The sequence below is a fragment of the Saccoglossus kowalevskii genome, chromosome 6 (genome assembly GCF_978046115.1).
Source record: "Saccoglossus kowalevskii chromosome 6, keSacKowa6.1, whole genome shotgun sequence".
Taxonomy (NCBI): Eukaryota; Metazoa; Hemichordata; class Enteropneusta; family Harrimaniidae; genus Saccoglossus; species Saccoglossus kowalevskii.
Window position 1 is genome coordinate 17,639,065 of NC_140646.1, and position 24,718 is coordinate 17,663,782.

The following is a 24,718-nucleotide window of genomic DNA, read 5'->3' on the forward strand; positions in this document are numbered from 1 at the left end:
TATACATAATAACAGATCACCCTTCTGTGTACACAGACACTCACAAACTGTTTTTCTTTATTAGGTTTTCAAATTATTCAGTGACATTGGAGGTACACTGGGGCTGTATATTGGTGTAACCATGGTTACTGTTTGTGAAGCTATTGATTTAGTGTATCAGCTGATACGACATAAACTAAGACGATAATGTTGAAATGTTTTATAACACAATGGGGACAATACATCGCTTTACAAATTGTATGCATTTTATTGTATGCATTTTAAGAATATATATTTTTATTGTAACATATTCACGTTTTTATTCATCGGTGTTTTATTAAGTAATGCAATTTAAAATTTATACTGCCACGTATTACAAGAACGATTAAGACACGATGAAATGCTAATGTAAGCACATGTTTAACAAAAGCATAACAGGACTTCTCTCAATTACATGTGAATATTATGTGGTTTTATCGTGAAATAACGAAACTGGTTTAAGAAAATAACTGTACTGAAGGATAAAACACAAACTAATTTTACTAAGCATTTACAGGATTGAAAATAGACCATTTTCCGTTCACTGCGAGAATCCCGCGTTATGCGTGAAATCGAACGTAAAAACAGGACAAACAAAGGTCATAGCGTCGTAGTCGCGTCAAACATCGCGTAGGATTCGACAAACGCGAAAGTATTTCGGGGACATTTCCATGTCAATAATGTGCTGTACACATTTGATGATAGGCAATTTCGATTAAGTAAGGGTATTCGGAAGCAATATTCCTCTGTCGAAGATCGGCCGGTCGATGTGAGCTACGAAATAAAGAAACTCTAGTTCAAAATCAAATCGTTCAATTTTTGCGGCAGACGTTCGACGCGCGTCTTTCATGCATCTCGCGAGATCTCGCAATTGTACGGAAAATCCTCTAAGTTAACTTCCACTCAAAGCAACGCAGTTGTTGTGCAATGTGATTCGAATTTGATATAAACACGCATAGCATTGTATATGTAACAAAGGACCCATAACTTCCTTTGTCGCACATTACTAATTCATCCAAACAGGTATCTTTTAGAACACATATTATGTGAGTACATTTATATATTTATTTGCTCATCTTCCAAAGACCTATTTACATAGAGTTCAAATTGAGTATGTTGAGTGCTTCGAAATTACGACCAAAGTTCATGGTCATTTTAAGCTTAATGCAAATAACATGTGTATTTATGACAATTTTATTCTTGTAAATATTTTCAGTATTATATTTTACTCCCATATTCACCATCTTTATAACAGACATATTGTGTATATTAGTTGGTTAATAGTAGACAGTCATGCAATAATTCAATTTAAGTTTTAAAATACACTGCCGAAAAAAAAACAAATTGTTAATATAACTACTCAACTTTTGTCTCACACTTCCATAACGATTAAGGGAATAATTATGTTATGAATAGTTTAAAATCTTTTCTTAATATCGAAGGTATTGTTTGTTTTGCTCTTGAATTTCAACTCAAAATAAACATCATTGAAAGAAATTATATAGCTGCAAAATCACACAGATTCAAGACAGAAGTATAGTGAAGACGATTTAGTGAAAATGATTAATTTTCTCATTGACAACATATTTGATCTTTGTGGTGGGCAAGTCTTTCAGCAAACTGTTGGTATTCCTATAGGCACTAATTGCGCCCTTTGCTTTCCGATTTGTTTTTGTATTCTTATGAAGCGGAATTCATTGAAGGTTTAATGCAAAATGGAGCCAAGAAACTGGCTCGTTTCACATTTTGTTATATTGATGATGTTCTGTCACTAAACAACCCCCAGTTCAGTAGTTAATTACATGTATTTATCCTAATGAACTTTAAATTAAGGATACTACTGACACACTGAATTCTGCTTCATATCTTGATCTACTACTCGAATTTGACTGCAGTGGAAAACTGCATACTAGGATGTATGACAAGCGTGACGATGTTAATGTTGCTATTGTGAACTTTCCATATATCGATAGCAATATTCCTACATCACCAGCGTATGGAGTTTATATTTCACAGTTTGTGCGTTACTCGGGGCATGTTCTAGGTTTTAGGTACCAGATCTCGGCTATTAACTGCCAAGTTGATAAGCCAATGGTTTGTGATTCCTCGACTTAAACGTGCATTTAAGAAGTTGTTTGGTCACCATCATGATTTGGTGGCTTCCTATGGGATTTCTGTCTGTAACATGATTGCAGATTTGTTTGTTGATTGATGTATGTGATCGTGTTTAATTTGTCATTGTGGCTTGGTGTGAGTGTTTGTCCATAAAAACTTGATTTGACATTTTCCCCTGTTATGACTTTAAAACATCACGGCGGGTGTGGCATGCCAGCAGCAGATGCTTACCCTACACGTGCACCTGGTCTGACTCCCTTGTGGGGGTTTGTGATGTTCCGCCTCCAGCGATTTTGTCAGTATATTTTGTCTAGACTACTGATATTTGGAGAATGGCTTATTGGTACTACTATAATTATCACAACATCCCGCAAATAAAAGGAGATTTCAAATATTATAAAACTGTGAACATTTCTGGTGGAAATCATCATTGCTTTATCAAATAATACTTACTCTTACTGCTCTCCGGCCAAAAAACACATCAAGCCAAAAACTATATAAACTCAAGTTCTTTGCACATATATAGTGTTTGTGATGATTACAAGGTCTCAGCAAAACTAGCATGATGTAAAGAAATCGAATGTGGTCATTGCGTGCGAATGATAATGACAAACTGCAATTACTTCGCTGGGAATTCATGAAGTGTATGTTGCCTTTCCAAAACCATTGACAAAACAGTCATCAATATATATGTTGCTATTTTAGATTTTGTTTAATTATTTTTCATCTGAATCAACTTTTGATGCTTAGTGACATCATTTGAATGCTATTTGTATGCAATACTCAACTAAACACACAGAGCTTGTTTCTGCCAAGTTCTGAATACGACACAATTTGACACGTTCTGTATCACCAGCGTTATAGACAGGATATAAATGGAACTGTGTCTGTGTCTTCTGTGCAAACACCAACTCGTGGGATGACATTTCAAAGTATTGCTTCTTCTAGGATTTTGTGCTTTTTACTTCAATAAATCATGGACGTACTAAATAAATATAGTATATTCATTAGAACGACATTCGAGTTAATATATACGTTAAACAAAACAACAAATCTATGTTTCCTGAAACTCGGTTAACTGAGTTACTAAATGTGGACGTTCCACAAAAACAATAATATGTGTTGCTAGTAACTCGAAATCCTGTTAACTGTTAATTGAACATCGAGTTACAATTTGGGCAAGGTTGCACAAAAGTGGGCGTGGTCATTTGTGTACCTCGATCTCCAAAACTCGAACAATTCAGCAACATTATTCACTTGAAATGCACATTCTATGTAGTTACACAATTGTATTTCATCTTCTACGTCGTACAATGAACAATGTCCACACATCTCATTTTCCAACAACGTTTTGGTTGGTATGTCTTTCTTTTTAAATGGCTAAATTATGATCTAGTTACAGAAATTCTTTGTTTTGTATTTTGTATCAAAAGTTTAATTTATTTTTGAATTCAGTCTAATTTGGCATGGATTTATTTTCTCATTTTTATTTTTTTCCTGTACTGCAAGTTGTTTAATTACGTACCTAACTATTTCGCTGTAACAGTTCTGGGTTTTTAGAATCATTAATACTACGCTTAAGATTCGTTCACACAGTTTTCCATCGTGATTTTGACAATGTCTAGTCCTTTAATTCTATCTTTGTCTATTTCGGTTTTGTGGCATATTTATCATTCAAAACCAGAACTTCATTATTTTTACATTTACAATCAATGGCCTTATTTCTTACCAAAAAGAATTATTTACTGTGTGTTAATAATACTTAAAACGATCAATAAATTTGAGCGTTAGTATAATATCATAGCACTTCATCAACCGTCCCCCCCTTTCTCTAAATAGTGAAGTCTATACAAAATAAATATCACACCGCCGATCGATCAAAGTAAATGGCAGATTACAGACGACTAAAAACTAATCGAAACTTTAAATAACTTCTATCCAGACGATTCCCGTACTCGTGTGACATTTAATGTTTACCTGTCATCTTGGATAGCTCAAAGACTATATAGTCTTTGGATGGCTTGAGCAAATCATTGCCATCGTCGTCCTGTCCCTTTTTATCGTGACTGAAAACGATGTTTTTTCTGCGTTCCATCTGTTGTTTGAAACAGCAACGAGATTTTCGCTGAAACGATGTCTCGACCATGATTGACTGAGACGAATACAAAGTTATATTGCAGACATGGAGAGGTACGCCCACAACCGACCTTCCGAAGGAATAATTCAATTTGATAGTTTTGTCGTTGGTGGCGCATGCAAATGTTTTTTTTTTATTTTATGGCTGTGTTTTGAAATGTTCAGAATATTCTGAAGTGTTTTTTAAAATGTTCATGATAATTTGTTTAAAATGTTTGACCAAACTATCCAAATTGTGAAAGAAATTATGCTGAAAACCTGATTACAGATTTATTGGGAAGTCACCAAATGAAAAGACAAACCTAGAATCAGTATTATTGCCAAATACAGCAATATAGAATTCCTTCAATAAACAGTGTCAACATTGTTGGAAACTTGAATGCAAAAAAGAAAAAAAAAAGAAAAAAATCATTTGACCCCTAAGATAAATGCAGTTTCTGAATAGTCATGAGTTTATGAAAAAGGCCTCTCCGTGAAAGTACTTTTTCTTCTTAGCTTTGTTGTGCATACTCTGGGTTTTGAACTACAATTAACACCATACAAATATATTTTACCGGAGAATGAATCAAATACAATCTGTTCCGAGATATCATCATGGAACGTTCAGTTAACATTCAAATATGAATGTCCATAATTTGTAATTCTTCACGAAAATATTATCGAATTCTCTAGGAGTTTCAGGAAAGGACATGCATAACATAAAAAAAATTAGACAAGAAGGATGGTCAAATGTAGTTTTGAATTCCACTTTCTATTCCTTTTAATTAATAGAAGTCATTGGTAATGACATAGTCCTCGTTGGAATTATTCATGCCAAAATAAAGTTACGAATCAAAAGCAGAATTAGTAATTGTGAGTGAATAAATGGCTGGTCTAGTATCAACAAAAATTAGATGTATTAAATTACTCTTCCAAAATCTAAATATATAGCCAGAAATTAAACAGGATGTGCTATTTCCTTTGTCTGAGCTCATGTACAAACCGGTAGTAGTATAGTCAAAAAGCAAGATTACAGGCAGTTCACCATGTTTGATCAGATTGTGAAACTAATTGTCATGGACATGTATTCTAACATGTATAATTTGAAAAACAAAACAAAACATGTCAATGATATATTTTCAAAAAAAAAAAGATGGCTCCCAGTTGGTCATTTTGGATTCGAACACGAAACAAATCACCAAGGACATGTATCTCAACATATATACTAGTAGTGTTTGTATCAAATTGGAACAAAAACCGACAAATCATTTCAAAGAAACTACATTTTTCAAAAAAACAAGATGAATGCCAGTCAGCCAAATTTGACCTGATTATACAACAAACTGTGCCAAATATGAAAGATAGCTCCGCTGTTAGCAATGCACATTTCAATTAAAGAAGTGAAGACATCATTAGAAAATGAACAATATGAATAGTATCAAAGCAATCGGACTTACAGTTTTTAACAAGAAGTCGAAAATATCACTTTTTACCAAAAATTACAAAAATATTCACCAAAATAAATTAATTAGAGAATTGAAGATATCATCACAAAACGAACAAATCTGAGAGAGGTCCACATGTAGTACCTATATATGCAATATCAAAGCAATCGGACTTACAGTTTTTAACAAGAAGTCGAAAATATCACTTTTCACCAAAAAATGACAAAAATATTCACCAAAATTAGAGAATTAAAGATATCATTACAAAATGAACAAATCTGAGAGAGGTCCACATGTAGTACCTATATATGTAATATCAAAGCATTTGCACTTGCGGTTTTTAACAAGAAGTCGAAAATATCAGTTTTTACCAAAAATGACAAAAATATTCACCAAAATTAGAGAATTAAAGATATCATTACAAAATGAACAAATCTGAGAGAGGTCCACATGTAGTACCTATATAAGTAATATCAAAGCAATTGCACTTGCGGTTTTTAACAAGAAGTCGAAAATATCAGTTTTTACCAAAAATGACAAAAATATTCACCAAAATTAGAGAATTAAAGATATCATTACAAAATGAACAAATCTGAGAGAGGTACACATGTAGTACCTATAGATGTAATATCAAAGCAATTGCACTTGCGGTTTTTAACAAGAAGTCGAAAATATCAGTTTTTACCAAAAATGACAAAAATATTCACCAAAATTAGAGAATTGAAGATATCATCACGAAATGAACAAATCTGAGAGAGGTCCACATGTAGTACCTATATATGTAGTATCAAAGCAATTGGACTTGCGGTTTTTATCAAGAAGTCGAAAATATCAGTTTTTACCAAAAATGACAAAAATATTCACCAAAATTAAAGAATTAAAGATATCATTACAAAATTAACAAATCTGAGAGAGGACCACATGTAGTACCTATAGATGTAATATCAAAGCAATTGCACTTGCGGTTTTTAACAAGAAGTCGAAAATATCAGTTTTTACCAAAAATGACAAAAATATTCACCAAAATTATAGAATTAAAGATATCAACATGAAATGAACAAACCTAAGAGAGGTCTACCCAAGGTACATATATACCAAGTATCAAAGCATTTAGGCTTGTAGTTTTCAAGAAGAAGTCAAAAAAGTAAAACATTGACACGGACGACGACGACGGACGACGGCGACGGACAATCACTCATATGATAAGCTCCGCTCGACAAAGTCGACAGTGGAGCTAATAAAAATGGTCAAAAAGCCTTGGAGATATAGTAGTATGGTCAGATAAAGTACTAGGCACATGCAAAGAGTGAACAGATTTAGTCCACAGGGGTTCTGAAATATGACTCTGGATGGATGGATGGATAATGGACACCGAATTATAAGGCCCTGTTTCAAAATTCACTTGATCAGGGACTAATAAAGTACCACTTGCATAAAATAAAGAAAATTACCAAATTTGTTCTATTAAAATTGAAGTCACATAAATACAAAAAAATTTATTGTATGTTCAATAATTGAAATATGACAGAAGTGACATCTGAAATAAGTGTATGCACTATTAATAATATGATAACATTTTCATTCAAGTAGCATAATTAGATTTTGAACTAAAGTTGATGAAGACATCAGCTCAGTGGATAAAATTGTCTTCAAACACACCCCTCGTCACCTATAATTACTTGAAATGGGAAAAAAAATATACTTGTACTTCTCTTGGTTATGTGACCCATTGATATTGTCTATTAAACCCACAGTTGTGGTTTTGATTACAAGGATCGTAAGCTGCTACAGTTATATACAACGAGCAAACTACTCAGTACAAAACCTCATATGAACTAACATTGTGTTAATCTCACATAAAATGAACCTACAATGTAGTTAGGACTTCACTCCACTGAGCATGTAGTTTACAATGATATGTACATGAATCAGGAATCAGTTTCTACAAGTTATTGGCCACCGTTCTTCCGCAATGGTTATTGAACCAACCACTTTCAGATAAATGAACTGTGAATGCAAGGTCACTCTACTGAGCTGGTAGTTTGTGTTTGAAAGCAACATGTAGTTTACTATGATATGTACATGAATCAGGCGCGATTTCTACAGGTCATTAGCCATCGTTCTTCTGCAATAGGGCTGCAAATTTGCAGTTATTACTTTGTTAAAGTATGGAAACTCTAAGACTAACCTGTAGCGAATACAAAATAAATCACAGAAATAAAACTTGCACACAGTATCACTAGACCAACAGCATTTTATTTGTTAGAATTAAATCTGTCCATACATGTCCACAGAAACGATAGGGTGCAACATATTAAAATATTAATGAAGGATAATTTTAAGTTTTTTTGCAAGGATTATTTTCACAATATAGCATCCAATATAGTTTGTGATAATCTTGTTTACGCTAAGTTAAAGATAGGATTGATGGATGACTCAACTGATAGAGGAGGGGGAGGGGGAATCGGATAATTTTAAGGTTAGAGTATATTAAACATACACTCATATTTCAGACGATTGATTGTAAATGTCAGTTAATGTTGATATGAATATTTTGTTTATTTCTGATATGAATATTGATTTGATATATTAATAAATTGGATACTACATATTGCCAACAGCAACAGCTGTTGCGATAGGCCGTAATTGGGTTTATTGTAACAGTTGGAATGAGAGTGGTGTCAGTATATTGTATGATCATATAAATAATAGTAAATAAGATCAGAACAAAGTTTAATATCAGTTTCAATTTTATAATGATTATCTTCACATCGTGCTAATGGGGAAAATGGTTCCCATTAGATTTCTGGATTACAAAACAGGCAACTGAAACTATTCACACTGGCGGATCCAGAAATTCGGTAAGGGGGCGCGCTCCTATTGACGTGACCGAAGGTGCACCTCCGGTGGACTGGGTTTGTCAATTGATTTGTCAATTTTTTTTTATGCGCCTGGCGCGCCTCCCCCTAAATCCGCGCGTGTTTCAAACTGAAAAATAGGAGTACTGAAGATATTACGTTTTGAGACTATTGTTGGAAATGACAATGTGTTTTTGTACGATTTCTGTTGAAATTCACTATAGTGATTAGTAAACCCCTTGTTACTGTGTGAATAATAATTTTATTGTTATTTATATCACCAGGCTCATTTACTACGTACCATACATTCGGAGAATGACAAAGCAAGAAATCTGAATGACGAAAAGTCCATCAGGTAAACATGTAGAATAAGCATGTAGAATAAGCATGTACAACTAACATACCAATTATGCAACATTATGCATTCCATATTTGAAAATGTTTTAGCTGTTGTTCCTGGTTTAAGGCCATTATGTATATTATACATACATTATTTTCTGCTGTTTGTTCTGCTGTCATGCACTCTTGATCGGATTGTCTGTAAAAACACAATATAACTTATAAATTATTAATTTATTTGGAATATTTTTAATTTTGAACATTTAACAAATAGAAATAACAGTTGCCTGATTCACACTCTGTACGCATGCGCTTAAATGACATAGTCATGTCTATTGTCAAACCAAGCCATATTTTAATGGTACAATGCAATGTTTAGATTCATGTGTCCCACGAGAGGTATTCCCCCAATAGAGCAAATGCATATGGCGATTAATCACGACCTATGTTGTATTTTAGTGAGAATCTTGCAAGTTTGGAAATTTACTTTGAGGAATTAAACTACGAACAAGTATCCGAATATCCAGCATACGGGGTAAATATACTTTTTTTTTCTTAGATGATAATTATTGGTATTACATTTGATATATTATATTTGTATGGCATAACCTAGACTGGCAAAGTCGGGACTTCCTTTTTGTTTTACAAAAAGAAATAAGTAATTGTTTTTAGTCCTTTTAGGGCGATCGCGAAAACTAACGTGACCGCGAAAGGTCACGCCAGATTTCGCGATCACGCTAAAAAGGCTAAGCTGACGATTATTTTTTTAAACAAAAAAGAAGTCCCGACTTTGCCAGTCTAGGTATAACCGTTTCCTATAAACTATTATGATTGTAAACCCCATTCACTCGTATACATAACAGATCACCCTTCTGTGTACACAGACACTCACAAACTGTTTTTCTTTATTAGGTTTTCAAATTATTCAGTGACATTGGAGGTACACTGGGGCTGTATATTGGTGTAATCATGGTTACTGTTTGTGAAGCTATTGATTTAGTGTATCAGCTGATACGACATAAACTAAGACGATAATGTTGAAATGTTTTATAACACAATGGGGACAATACATCGCTTTACAAATTGTATGCATTTTATTGTATGCATTTTAAGAATATATATTTTTATTGTAACATATTCACGTTTTTATTCATCGGTGTTTTATTAAGTAATGCAATTTAAAATTTATACTGCCACGTATTACAAGAACGATTAAGACACGATGAAATGCTAATGTAAGCACATGTTTAACAAAAGCATAACAGGACTTCTCTCAATTACATGTGAATATTATGTGGTTTTATCGTGAAATAACGAAACTGGTTTAAGAAAATAACTGTACTGAAGGATAAAACACAAACTAATTTTACTAAGCATTTACAGGATTGAAAATAGACCATTTTCCGTTCACTGCGAGAATCCCGCGTTATGCGTGAAATCGAACGTAAAAACAGGACAAACAAAGGTCATAGCGTCGTAGTCGCGTCAAACATCGCGTAGGATTCGACAAACGCGAAAGTATTTCGGGGACATTTCCATGTCAATAATGTGCTGTACACATTTGATGATAGGCAATTTCGATTAAGTAAGGGTATTCGGAAGCAATATTCCTCTGTCGAAGATCGGCCGGTCGATGTGAGCTACGAAATAAAGAAACTCTAGTTCAAAATCAAATCGTTCAATTTTTGCGGCAGACGTTCGACGCGCGTCTTTCATGCATCTCGCGAGATCTCGCAATTGTACGGAAAATCCTCTAAGTTAACTTCCACTCAAAGCAACGCAGTTGTTGTGCAATGTGATTCGAATTTGATATAAACACGCATAGCATTGTATATGTAACAAAGGACCCATAACTTCCTTTGTCGCACATTACTAATTCATCCAAACAGGTATCTTTTAGAACACATATTATGTGAGTACATTTATATATTTATTTGCTCATCTTCCAAAGACCTATTTACATAGAGTTCAAATTGAGTATGTTGAGTGCTTCGAAATTACGACCAAAGTTCATGGTCATTTTAAGCTTAATGCAAATAACATGTGTATTTATGACAATTTTATTCTTGTAAATATTTTCAGTATTATATTTTACTCCCATATTCACCATCTTTATAACAGACATATTGTGTATATTAGTTGGTTAATAGTAGACAGTCATGCAATAATTCAATTTAAGTTTTAAAATACACTGCCGAAAAAAAAACAAATTGTTAATATAACTACTCAACTTTTGTCTCACACTTCCATAACGATTAAGGGAATAATTATGTTATGAATAGTTTAAAATCTTTTCTTAATATCGAAGGTATTGTTTGTTTTGCTCTTGAATTTCAACTCAAAATAAACATCATTGAAAGAAATTATATAGCTGCAAAATCACACAGATTCAAGACAGAAGTATAGTGAAGACGATTTAGTGAAAATGATTAATTTTCTCATTGACAACATATTTGATCTTTGTGGTGGGCAAGTCTTTCAGCAAACTGTTGGTATTCCTATAGGCACTAATTGCGCCCTTTGCTTTCCGATTTGTTTTTGTATTCTTATGAAGCGGAATTCATTGAAGGTTTAATGCAAAATGGAGCCAAGAAACTGGCTCGTTTCACATTTTGTTATATTGATGATGTTCTGTCACTAAACAACCCCCAGTTCAGTAGTTAATTACATGTATTTATCCTAATGAACTTTAAATTAAGGATACTACTGACACACTGAATTCTGCTTCATATCTTGATCTACTACTCGAATTTGACTGCAGTGGAAAACTGCATACTAGGATGTATGACAAGCGTGACGATGTTAATGTTGCTATTGTGAACTTTCCATATATCGATAGCAATATTCCTACATCACCAGCGTATGGAGTTTATATTTCACAGTTTGTGCGTTACTCGGGGCATGTTCTAGGTTTTAGGTACCAGATCTCGGCTATTAACTGCCAAGTTGATAAGCCAATGGTTTGTGATTCCTCGACTTAAACGTGCATTTAAGAAGTTGTTTGGTCACCATCATGATTTGGTGGCTTCCTATGGGATTTCTGTCTGTAACATGATTGCAGATTTGTTTGTTGATTGATGTATGTGATCGTGTTTAATTTGTCATTGTGGCTTGGTGTGAGTGTTTGTCCATAAAAACTTGATTTGACATTTTCCCCTGTTATGACTTTAAAACATCACGGCGGGTGTGGCATGCCAGCAGCAGATGCTTACCCTACACGTGCACCTGGTCTGACTCCCTTGTGGGGGTTTGTGATGTTCCGCCTCCAGCGATTTTGTCAGTATATTTTGTCTAGACTACTGATATTTGGAGAATGGCTTATTGGTACTACTATAATTATCACAACATCCCGCAAATAAAAGGAGATTTCAAATATTATAAAACTGTGAACATTTCTGGTGGAAATCATCATTGCTTTATCAAATAATACTTACTCTTACTGCTCTCCGGCCAAAAAACACATCAAGCCAAAAACTATATAAACTCAAGTTCTTTGCACATATATAGTGTTTGTGATGATTACAAGGTCTCAGCAAAACTAGCATGATGTAAAGAAATCGAATGTGGTCATTGCGTGCGAATGATAATGACAAACTGCAATTACTTCGCTGGGAATTCATGAAGTGTATGTTGCCTTTCCAAAACCATTGACAAAACAGTCATCAATATATATGTTGCTATTTTAGATTTTGTTTAATTATTTTTCATCTGAATCAACTTTTGATGCTTAGTGACATCATTTGAATGCTATTTGTATGCAATACTCAACTAAACACACAGAGCTTGTTTCTGCCAAGTTCTGAATACGACACAATTTGACACGTTCTGTATCACCAGCGTTATAGACAGGATATAAATGGAACTGTGTCTGTGTCTTCTGTGCAAACACCAACTCGTGGGATGACATTTCAAAGTATTGCTTCTTCTAGGATTTTGTGCTTTTTACTTCAATAAATCATGGACGTACTAAATAAATATAGTATATTCATTAGAACGACATTCGAGTTAATATATACGTTAAACAAAACAACAAATCTATGTTTCCTGAAACTCGGTTAACTGAGTTACTAAATGTGGACGTTCCACAAAAACAATAATATGTGTTGCTAGTAACTCGAAATCCTGTTAACTGTTAATTGAACATCGAGTTACAATTTGGGCAAGGTTGCACAAAAGTGGGCGTGGTCATTTGTGTACCTCGATCTCCAAAACTCGAACAATTCAGCAACATTATTCACTTGAAATGCACATTCTATGTAGTTACACAATTGTATTTCATCTTCTACGTCGTACAATGAACAATGTCCACACATCTCATTTTCCAACAACGTTTTGGTTGGTATGTCTTTCTTTTTAAATGGCTAAATTATGATCTAGTTACAGAAATTCTTTGTTTTGTATTTTGTATCAAAAGTTTAATTTATTTTTGAATTCAGTCTAATTTGGCATGGATTTATTTTCTCATTTTTATTTTTTTCCTGTACTGCAAGTTGTTTAATTACGTACCTAACTATTTCGCTGTAACAGTTCTGGGTTTTTAGAATCATTAATACTACGCTTAAGATTCGTTCACACAGTTTTCCATCGTGATTTTGACAATGTCTAGTCCTTTAATTCTATCTTTGTCTATTTCGGTTTTGTGGCATATTTATCATTCAAAACCAGAACTTCATTATTTTTACATTTACAATCAATGGCCTTATTTCTTACCAAAAAGAATTATTTACTGTGTGTTAATAATACTTAAAACGATCAATAAATTTGAGCGTTAGTATAATATCATAGCACTTCATCAACCGTCCCCCCCTTTCTCTAAATAGTGAAGTCTATACAAAATAAATATCACACCGCCGATCGATCAAAGTAAATGGCAGATTACAGACGACTAAAAACTAATCGAAACTTTAAATAACTTCTATCCAGACGATTCCCGTACTCGTGTGACATTTAATGTTTACCTGTCATCTTGGATAGCTCAAAGACTATATAGTCTTTGGATGGCTTGAGCAAATCATTGCCATCGTCGTCCTGTCCCTTTTTATCGTGACTGAAAACGATGTTTTTTCTGCGTTCCATCTGTTGTTTGAAACAGCAACGAGATTTTCGCTGAAACGATGTCTCGACCATGATTGACTGAGACGAATACAAAGTTATATTGCAGACATGGAGAGGTACGCCCACAACCGACCTTCCGAAGGAATAATTCAATTTGATAGTTTTGTCGTTGGTGGCGCATGCAAATGTTTTTTTTTTATTTTATGGCTGTGTTTTGAAATGTTCAGAATATTCTGAAGTGTTTTTTAAAATGTTCATGATAATTTGTTTAAAATGTTTGACCAAACTATCCAAATTGTGAAAGAAATTATGCTGAAAACCTGATTACAGATTTATTGGGAAGTCACCAAATGAAAAGACAAACCTAGAATCAGTATTATTGCCAAATACAGCAATATAGAATTCCTTCAATAAACAGTGTCAACATTGTTGGAAACTTGAATGCAAAAAAGAAAAAAAAAAGAAAAAAATCATTTGACCCCTAAGATAAATGCAGTTTCTGAATAGTCATGAGTTTATGAAAAAGGCCTCTCCGTGAAAGTACTTTTTCTTCTTAGCTTTGTTGTGCATACTCTGGGTTTTGAACTACAATTAACACCATACAAATATATTTTACCGGAGAATGAATCAAATACAATCTGTTCCGAGATATCATCATGGAACGTTCAGTTAACATTCAAATATGAATGTCCATAATTTGTAATTCTTCACGAAAATATTATCGAATTCTCTAGGAGTTTCAGGAAAGGACATGCATAACATAAAAAAAATTAGACAAGAAGGATGGTCAAATGTAGTTTTGAATTCCACTTTCTATTCCTTTTAATTAATAGAAGTCATTGGTAATGACATAGTCCTCGTTGGAATTATTCATGCCAAAATAAAGTTACGAATCAAAAGCAGAATTAGTAATTGTGAGTGAATAAATGGCTGGTCTAGTATCAACAAAAATTAGATGTATTAAATTACTCTTCCAAAATCTAAATATATAGCCAGAAATTAAACAGGATGTGCTATTTCCTTTGTCTGAGCTCATGTACAAACCGGTAGTAGTATAGTCAAAAAGCAAGATTACAGGCAGTTCACCATGTTTGATCAGATTGTGAAACTAATTGTCATGGACATGTATTCTAACATGTATAATTTGAAAAACAAAACAAAACATGTCAATGATATATTTTCAAAAAAAAAAAGATGGCTCCCAGTTGGTCATTTTGGATTCGAACACGAAACAAATCACCAAGGACATGTATCTCAACATATATACTAGTAGTGTTTGTATCAAATTGGAACAAAAACCGACAAATCATTTCAAAGAAACTACATTTTTCAAAAAAACAAGATGAATGCCAGTCAGCCAAATTTGACCTGATTATACAACAAACTGTGCCAAATATGAAAGATAGCTCCGCTGTTAGCAATGCACATTTCAATTAAAGAAGTGAAGACATCATTAGAAAATGAACAATATGAATAGTATCAAAGCAATCGGACTTACAGTTTTTAACAAGAAGTCGAAAATATCACTTTTTACCAAAAATTACAAAAATATTCACCAAAATAAATTAATTAGAGAATTGAAGATATCATCACAAAACGAACAAATCTGAGAGAGGTCCACATGTAGTACCTATATATGCAATATCAAAGCAATCGGACTTACAGTTTTTAACAAGAAGTCGAAAATATCACTTTTCACCAAAAAATGACAAAAATATTCACCAAAATTAGAGAATTAAAGATATCATTACAAAATGAACAAATCTGAGAGAGGTCCACATGTAGTACCTATATATGTAATATCAAAGCATTTGCACTTGCGGTTTTTAACAAGAAGTCGAAAATATCAGTTTTTACCAAAAATGACAAAAATATTCACCAAAATTAGAGAATTAAAGATATCATTACAAAATGAACAAATCTGAGAGAGGTCCACATGTAGTACCTATATAAGTAATATCAAAGCAATTGCACTTGCGGTTTTTAACAAGAAGTCGAAAATATCAGTTTTTACCAAAAATGACAAAAATATTCACCAAAATTAGAGAATTAAAGATATCATTACAAAATGAACAAATCTGAGAGAGGTACACATGTAGTACCTATAGATGTAATATCAAAGCAATTGCACTTGCGGTTTTTAACAAGAAGTCGAAAATATCAGTTTTTACCAAAAATGACAAAAATATTCACCAAAATTAGAGAATTGAAGATATCATCACGAAATGAACAAATCTGAGAGAGGTCCACATGTAGTACCTATATATGTAGTATCAAAGCAATTGGACTTGCGGTTTTTATCAAGAAGTCGAAAATATCAGTTTTTACCAAAAATGACAAAAATATTCACCAAAATTAAAGAATTAAAGATATCATTACAAAATTAACAAATCTGAGAGAGGACCACATGTAGTACCTATAGATGTAATATCAAAGCAATTGCACTTGCGGTTTTTAACAAGAAGTCGAAAATATCAGTTTTTACCAAAAATGACAAAAATATTCACCAAAATTATAGAATTAAAGATATCAACATGAAATGAACAAACCTAAGAGAGGTCTACCCAAGGTACATATATACCAAGTATCAAAGCATTTAGGCTTGTAGTTTTCAAGAAGAAGTCAAAAAAGTAAAACATTGACACGGACGACGACGACGGACGACGGCGACGGACAATCACTCATATGATAAGCTCCGCTCGACAAAGTCGACAGTGGAGCTAATAAAAATGGTCAAAAAGCCTTGGAGATATAGTAGTATGGTCAGATAAAGTACTAGGCACATGCAAAGAGTGAACAGATTTAGTCCACAGGGGTTCTGAAATATGACTCTGGATGGATGGATGGATAATGGACACCGAATTATAAGGCCCTGTTTCAAAATTCACTTGATCAGGGACTAATAAAGTACCACTTGCATAAAATAAAGAAAATTACCAAATTTGTTCTATTAAAATTGAAGTCACATAAATACAAAAAAATTTATTGTATGTTCAATAATTGAAATATGACAGAAGTGACATCTGAAATAAGTGTATGCACTATTAATAATATGATAACATTTTCATTCAAGTAGCATAATTAGATTTTGAACTAAAGTTGATGAAGACATCAGCTCAGTGGATAAAATTGTCTTCAAACACACCCCTCGTCACCTATAATTACTTGAAATGGGAAAAAAAATATACTTGTACTTCTCTTGGTTATGTGACCCATTGATATTGTCTATTAAACCCACAGTTGTGGTTTTGATTACAAGGATCGTAAGCTGCTACAGTTATATACAACGAGCAAACTACTCAGTACAAAACCTCATATGAACTAACATTGTGTTAATCTCACATAAAATGAACCTACAATGTAGTTAGGACTTCACTCCACTGAGCATGTAGTTTACAATGATATGTACATGAATCAGGAATCAGTTTCTACAAGTTATTGGCCACCGTTCTTCCGCAATGGTTATTGAACCAACCACTTTCAGATAAATGAACTGTGAATGCAAGGTCACTCTACTGAGCTGGTAGTTTGTGTTTGAAAGCAACATGTAGTTTACTATGATATGTACATGAATCAGGCGCGATTTCTACAGGTCATTAGCCATCGTTCTTCTGCAATAGGGCTGCAAATTTGCAGTTATTACTTTGTTAAAGTATGGAAACTCTAAGACTAACCTGTAGCGAATACAAAATAAATCACAGAAATAAAACTTGCACACAGTATCACTAGACCAACAGCATTTTATTTGTTAGAATTAAATCTGTCCATACATGTCCACAGAAACGATAGGGTGCAACATATTAAAATATTAATGAAGGATAATTTTTTTTTTTCAAGCTGTGGTAGTGAATTCTTGTGTGTATACTGGAAAAGTAATGTAACTAGATTAAACATTAATTTATATGAAATAAAGAATTGGGTGAATCTGGTCAACTCAATGGAAATGAAAAGTGCTTATTTCCACTATTACATTGAATTTCTTTCACTTCCACTCTGTCAATGGCGGGATTCTGGTCAATAAAATCATCAAACAGTCTCTGAAAATGAAGATAGAAAAATTTACATGTTCAAATTCAAATACCATTTACGCCCAGAGAGGGCACACTCAATTGTGTGAACAACAAGCAAATGTTTTTGACTTTATTCTCTAAAAGGGATAAAATTAGTTTGCATACCATGTCTTGTAAGTTAAGAGGTGAGAAAAACAGATGACATGAATTATGTGGTGTAATTATAACTTTTGTTGTTCCTCAGGCAAATTATCGATGGCTACAAATGGTACGGTAAAATAAACACTAGGTAATATGAACACTAGGTAACATAAACACTAGGTAATATGAACACTAGGTAATATGAACACTAGGGATGCATGGATTTCAACCCCCAAACTAATCAGGGCTGTGAATTGCCCCGTGGCACATATGTACCAAGTTTTATTAGAATGTGATGATTAATTTTTAAAAAATCAAAAAGCTGAAACAAAAATTAATATGCATATTAGGTAATTAATATGGATGTGCATTTAAACCCTAAACTAATTAGGTTGTCACAATGGTTTTGAGTATTTATGTACCATAATTCATAGATTTCAGTGGAAAAACCAACAAATTTTGAATTTCTATGGCAGTTAGGTAATCAATAGATTCAATTCAAAACTGCTCAGGTCTGTGTATTGTCCCTGTAGCATTTATGAATTCAGTTCATTTAAAATATGATGATTAGTACTTGAGAAAAGCAGAAAATCGATTGTTTATTATGCAAATTGGGTTATTATTAATATGCATGGATTTTAAATCCAAAATATCGGTAATCAGGTTCATGGATTGTCCTATAGCAAGTACCGGGGGTTATGTTCTGAGCTTCATTAAAATGGTTCTTCATATACGGTAATGGTGGAACATACAAGCATACATACATACATACATACAGACAGGGTAAACACAAAGACATCCATTGTGTGCTTCACACAAATCAACGTAATACAACTACATTATTCCAATTATGCAAACATGTACTCTCTTACATATGGACAGGAAGATCGCCTTGGCACAGTTTTTTTTTTTTTTTTTTTTTTTTTTTTTTACAACCTAGATATGACCTTTGCCCTCTGTAAATTCCAATCATTGGTAACTGTGATGAGGTTTATAAAATCATGCTGACCAACCTGATTTAAACTGAAACAAATCTCAGTGAACACTTCCACAGAATTTATGACTCAGGCAATTCCAAAACCAATATAATTTATAACACATGCCTATTTCGCTGTAATATTCGGTAGACATCCTCAATTTCAAAGAAAAGTGATGGTCAATATTACCTTTAAGTCGTTAGTGAGATCCTTTGTGACCTTTGCCCTCATGTTGCCGAGGCACCATGCGATGCTAACATGGAATGACGGTTTCTGTATGAAACAGAAAAACAAAGACAGAATAAAACAACAAACACTTTCAGTATTTTTCAACTACAAGTTAAAGACTTCTGGGATTAACCCATTGAACTTTGACGCTTTGAAAATTATGTCCATTTCGTCCCAAATTATCATAGTTTATATACGTAATTCCTAAAAATGTGTGAAATAATTGCACCAACTTACCTCATAAAATATTGGTAATCTAAATTCCAAGAGACACTCATCGACCAGTTTAACTAATTCCAGCAAATAATCATGCCCAATAGAAACTTTCAAACCCAAAAATGACCTGAGAAAAATTATAGTGATCCGTAAATATGACAGCTGGCCACTTATGAAATTAAGAGACAGCTCAAAACAAAATATGCAATGAGATTGGTCACCTTTCAGAAAAGAAACCTGAATTATGTTTATTGAATTGAAAATTAAAATTATTAAGAAATTATAGAGGAGAACATGAAAATGTTGCTAAAAAGTTGGTGGGGGGGGATTATGGTGTTCTAACAATATATAATAATTAATTATAAATATATTGTGAGAAGGAACCCATGGCCAAACGCAGCATTGTTATTTTATTTTGTCATTTTTTTTCAAAAGTTTACTGCATAATCAATTTGCTCTGCAATACTACTACTAGGTTGAAAACTTGGCATTTTCTTCCTGTCACAGCTGCAAAAACCATTGGGCGGTTTTGAAAACATAAATTTGATTGACAAGTATATCATGGAGTATAATTGTTGTACCTCATATAGGTACATTCAAATGCTATCTATAAACAGCCTGTGTACTTTTGGCTGCTGCTAATTTCAAGTCCTGATTATGTTTTTGCATGTGCGTATGCAGTGACAAGAACTAATTAATCACATGCTAAGATAAAATACTGGCATTGTTAGCTGCTGCCGTGGTTACAGTCAAACGTGATAATAGCGACAACCCAAGGGACTTCATTAAAATGGTCCGTATATTCAGGTGGTCTTTATATGGACGTTGTTTTCATTGAATTTTTTAATTTTCAGGTTCTTTAATCCTCATCCTGCCAGTCCTATGTACTTTTACATAGACTTGACCAGATAAGGATTGAAGTGTAAATCAGCTGGCTGCACATTGTTTACTCTTTTAATCTCCACATCACAAAACACCATGTCACCGCTGCACATAATCAACAAGACATGCATGGCACAGTCCCCGTTAGTTATCAAATCTAAGTTATATAGTTTTGTGTATACACTGTAGAATTTTAGCTGGAATAAATTTTCCCTGAAAAAACTTTTTGAGTGTTTTGTATGTATTTTTACTGATTTTTGACAAGTTAAATGTAAAATATAGGAAAAATGGTTATCCACTGGATTTTATTTTATTTTACAGTAGTACAAGTACAAGTACTTGTTCATATTCAGAAATATTGTCTGGAACAGCATTAATTAAAACAAATTGACCACCGGTCGGCCATTTTGAATGGGATCGTCAAACCAATATATCTGTATAACTATGACATGATGTATAATGAATATATAAAATTTGAACATCAGTCAAACATATCAGAGATATACCCTTAGCACTAGAACCGCATTCATTAAAACAAAATGGCTGCCAGTTGGTCATCTTTAATCTAATCTGAAAAACAAAATGACGTGCATCAAGCTTCTATAATGTCTGATGTATGTACCATGTTTGAACGAAATTCATCCATACAGAACCAGTTCCGGAAAGTCAGGAATAATGTTGATGATTTTTTAGCACAAAAATAGCCACCATTCAGCCATTTGCATGGACACACAGATGCTCCGATGCACAAAGGTCAATCCATAAGTCCCCATTTTCGGACTGCATCCAAACAGGGATTAATAACCATATTTATCCTTCCTCCCACCAATCACAATGTGCACATGGTTTATTTAATCACTAACAAACTCACCTGGTCTTTTCATCGTTTGTATAAAACTCTAATGTTTCAAGTACCAATGTGAATGAGGAACAGTCGATAAAACATTGTCTTAAAGCTTCAATAAACGAATTGATCCAATGATGTTGAAGAACAACAGTCCTTGATAAACTGACATGGAAGTCATCCATTAGTTTCATGGGTATGTCGGTTGGTAATGCGTGGACAAGAGCGGTACACAAGTCATAAAAATCATCACTAGGTGGAACTATCAGGAAAAAAACACAGACACAACATTACAGAATATGTCCATTGTTAGCTTGATATCCTCATGTCTCATGTTCTTATATTCTTCAATATTTCTGGAAATGAACCCAAGTTTTGAAGCCAACAGACAAAATTTGAGTCAATTTCAGTTTTCACTCATTGACAATAAATTTGGATATTTTTGCCCCAGACAAAAGCGCAGACTATAAACAGGGCTATTTTCTGAATTTGTGAAAAAGTTAATAATAGACCATTTTCCGTTCACTGCGAGAATCACGCGTTATGCGTGAAATCGAACGTAAAAACAGGACAAACAAAGGTCATAGCGTCGTAGTCGCGTCAAACATCGCGTGGGATTTGACAAACGCGAAAGTATTTCGGGGGACATTTCCATGCTTAATAATGTGCTGTCCACATTTGATGATAGGCAATTTCGATTAAGTGAGGGTAGGGTATTCGGAAGCAATATTCCTCTGTCGAAGATTGGCCGGTCAATGTAAGCTGCGAAATAAAGAAATTCTAGTTCAAAATCAAATCGTTCGATTTTTGCGGCAGACGTTCGACGCGCGTCTTTCATGCATCTCGCGAGATCTCGCAATTGTTCGGAAAATCACCTATTGGATATGAATATAGGTGCTCAACAGGGTTTCATTTAAACAAAGAAATAATTTGCATAAATTAGCATACTTTTTTTTTTTAACATAACATGTATTTTCCTGGTTATTTTTTTCGTAAGTATTTTACTCAAATTTGCACACGTAATTTAAAATGAGATTTTCACAATATTTCTAATTTCAGTATATCTTACTAGTATTCAATATTGTGTCTGTGACTGAACAGTCATTGTTATATTTGATTTAATTGCACGGATGAAACTGTAACATGTTTAAAATTTGAATCTTGCTGATATTCAAATCACAAAATGAATTAATATTGAGACATACTACATGTACAGCAGAGTCATTCAGTCTCTGAATTCAACAGTTCTATTATTTGCCAGTCAGTCAAAAGTGCGAGAAAGACATTTATGTTTGATTAAACATATATGTATGTTTTCTTTGTTAAAGAGTTGATAAATAAATTTTCATTTGATATACAACTAAGACAATCTTTTTATTCTAAAAAGAAAAAAAAAACTAATAAAACAAAAGAAAAACCAAATCCAAGCAAATTATTTTAATAAATGCAGGACTCTTCAACAAGGAAATACAAAAGAATTTTGGAAAACTACTGTAAAATCTGTATTAGAAACCGCAGCTTCTATTAAAATGGTACAATAGAGCATCTACACATATGAGAAATGATGAATTTTTGGTTTTAAATTATTCATAAAGAATGTGTGCGACTTCTATTAGGGATGCGGCTTCTAATACAGATTTTACGGTATTAATCATATGAAAAATACGGATCAAAATAGTGATAATCCAATTTCTGCAACTAAATGGATGGAATATTATGCAACACTAAACAATGAAAAAGATGATAATAGTTTCCAGGAAAATATAATGAAACAATTATCAGAGCATGAAGAGACAATGATAATGATATGAGTAAATGATCACTTAGATAAGGTTATTAGGTTGGGCCTTGTTGGGGCTCAACCCTATCAGAGTTCAACCTGAGGGTTTATTGGAGCCGAACTTGGCTCGAGTCGAACATGTATACACAGCCATTTTTGCTGGCTTCGATAAAATGCTGTTGTGTGAAAGTAGCAAATACTGAGTATGCTGTTACGAGGAAAGCATGAAAACTTGGATTATTTACATTATTATATTTTAATATTAGGTTTTGAGGGATGTAGTCTTATAAAGTACACTAAATGAACCAAAAAGCTTCCATTAGAGACATACCTATGCAGAATATAATTTTCCGGTACTTAAACTATTTTAAAACCTACATATGGTTTATTTTATTGATTTATAAAAATAATGAACAGTGTGTCATTCTTTACCCAGACAGTCACATACCTGGAATGTGTACAAATGTAGCCCAGTTTCCAGCCTGATGTTCAAAGGACCGACTCCTTCCTTCATGTTTGTGTTTATCATCCACCCACTTACTTTGTTTATCTGTAAACAAACCAGCAATGCCGTCTGGTAATTCTAATCTACAAAAACAAAAAGAAATTGTCAGTTGAAAATAAAGTAAAAATCCTAAAGGAGAAACTATGACCTCTACAAGGTTGGCAATTAGACCTCTACTCTAGAACCTAGGCATGTTATTGAAAGCTATCACACTTAACTGTTGACTGTAAAATTGATTATAATTCCAGAATGTAACTGTTGGATCAGCTTTGGTTGTCGCGCAACGCGTGTTCGAATTTCATGTAAACAAACAAAGTATTTTACATGCGTTGTATACGTCGCTATGAGCCCCATATCGAACAGGACGCGGCACGACAACCATCGCCCTTTAAAGCCAGTCCATAGTTTGTGATGTCTGAGGGTTTGTTAATTTTTTTTATTATTTTAGAATTGCCATCAAATCATTTTTTTTTTTATTTGGATGTTTTATTTATATTTTGATTCGACCTAAGTGTATTTATATAACAATAACACATAAACTTGGGTTTGTTGGCTTCAATGTACATTCAGTTAGAAAAGTACATTTAAAAAAAAAATTGTATAAACTGCAATAAAAATAATTTAAATTGTTGTTTGGCTTGTATCATAATAATACTTTATTGTCTTCTTGAACTTGTAAATAAATATTAGCATAATTTGGTGATAGCAAAGAGTGTTTTTGTTCATGATTTCACGATTTATGTAAAGTTTGCAAACCTCTTTGACTCAGATTTGATCATTTTGTTTCCCTCGCTTTTTTTCCAGCTTGGTCCGGCTGATAATCTTCGTTTCGCGCGACGGCTTTTGTTATCATCGCCGAGTTCCGTATCTGAATCGCTGTCACTACTGCCATATCCATGGATCAGACTTAGAGCGCTGTCACCGCTCGACATTCGAATTCTCGTTCATTTCACAAACGATGATGACAATTTTCACTTTAGATTTCCTAGAATCACAATGAAACCGCTGACGGCTGTGACGACTAACCGAGTTGATAATTCCACGACCTGGATGACCACTTATATTTCCACCGAATTCTGTTTCGATAGCTCAGGAGGTCATGGAGTAATTTTATTACGTCCCCTAGCTTACTGTGATTTATACCATTTTACTATTCTATAAAGTATACACTCATATATAATATAAGCAAT

General features: G+C 33.4%; 1 protein-coding gene across 1 annotated transcript; it reads right to left on the reverse strand.

Moving 5' to 3' along the window:
• Nucleotides 1-17,667: 17,667 nt before the first annotated feature.
• Nucleotides 17,668-24,654, reverse strand: LOC100370231 (U6 snRNA phosphodiesterase 1-like). The gene is made up of 6 exons (XM_002739001.4): nt 24,285-24,654; nt 23,472-23,611; nt 21,271-21,505; nt 19,539-19,644; nt 19,263-19,346; nt 17,668-17,982 (listed from the first exon to the last, which is right to left on the reverse strand). Exons 1-6 carry the CDS (start codon nt 24,458-24,460, stop codon nt 17,875-17,877), a joined length of 849 nt encoding a protein of 282 aa, XP_002739047.1. The 5' UTR covers nt 24,461-24,654; the 3' UTR covers nt 17,668-17,874.
• Between the last annotated feature and the right edge of the window lie 64 nt (nt 24,655-24,718).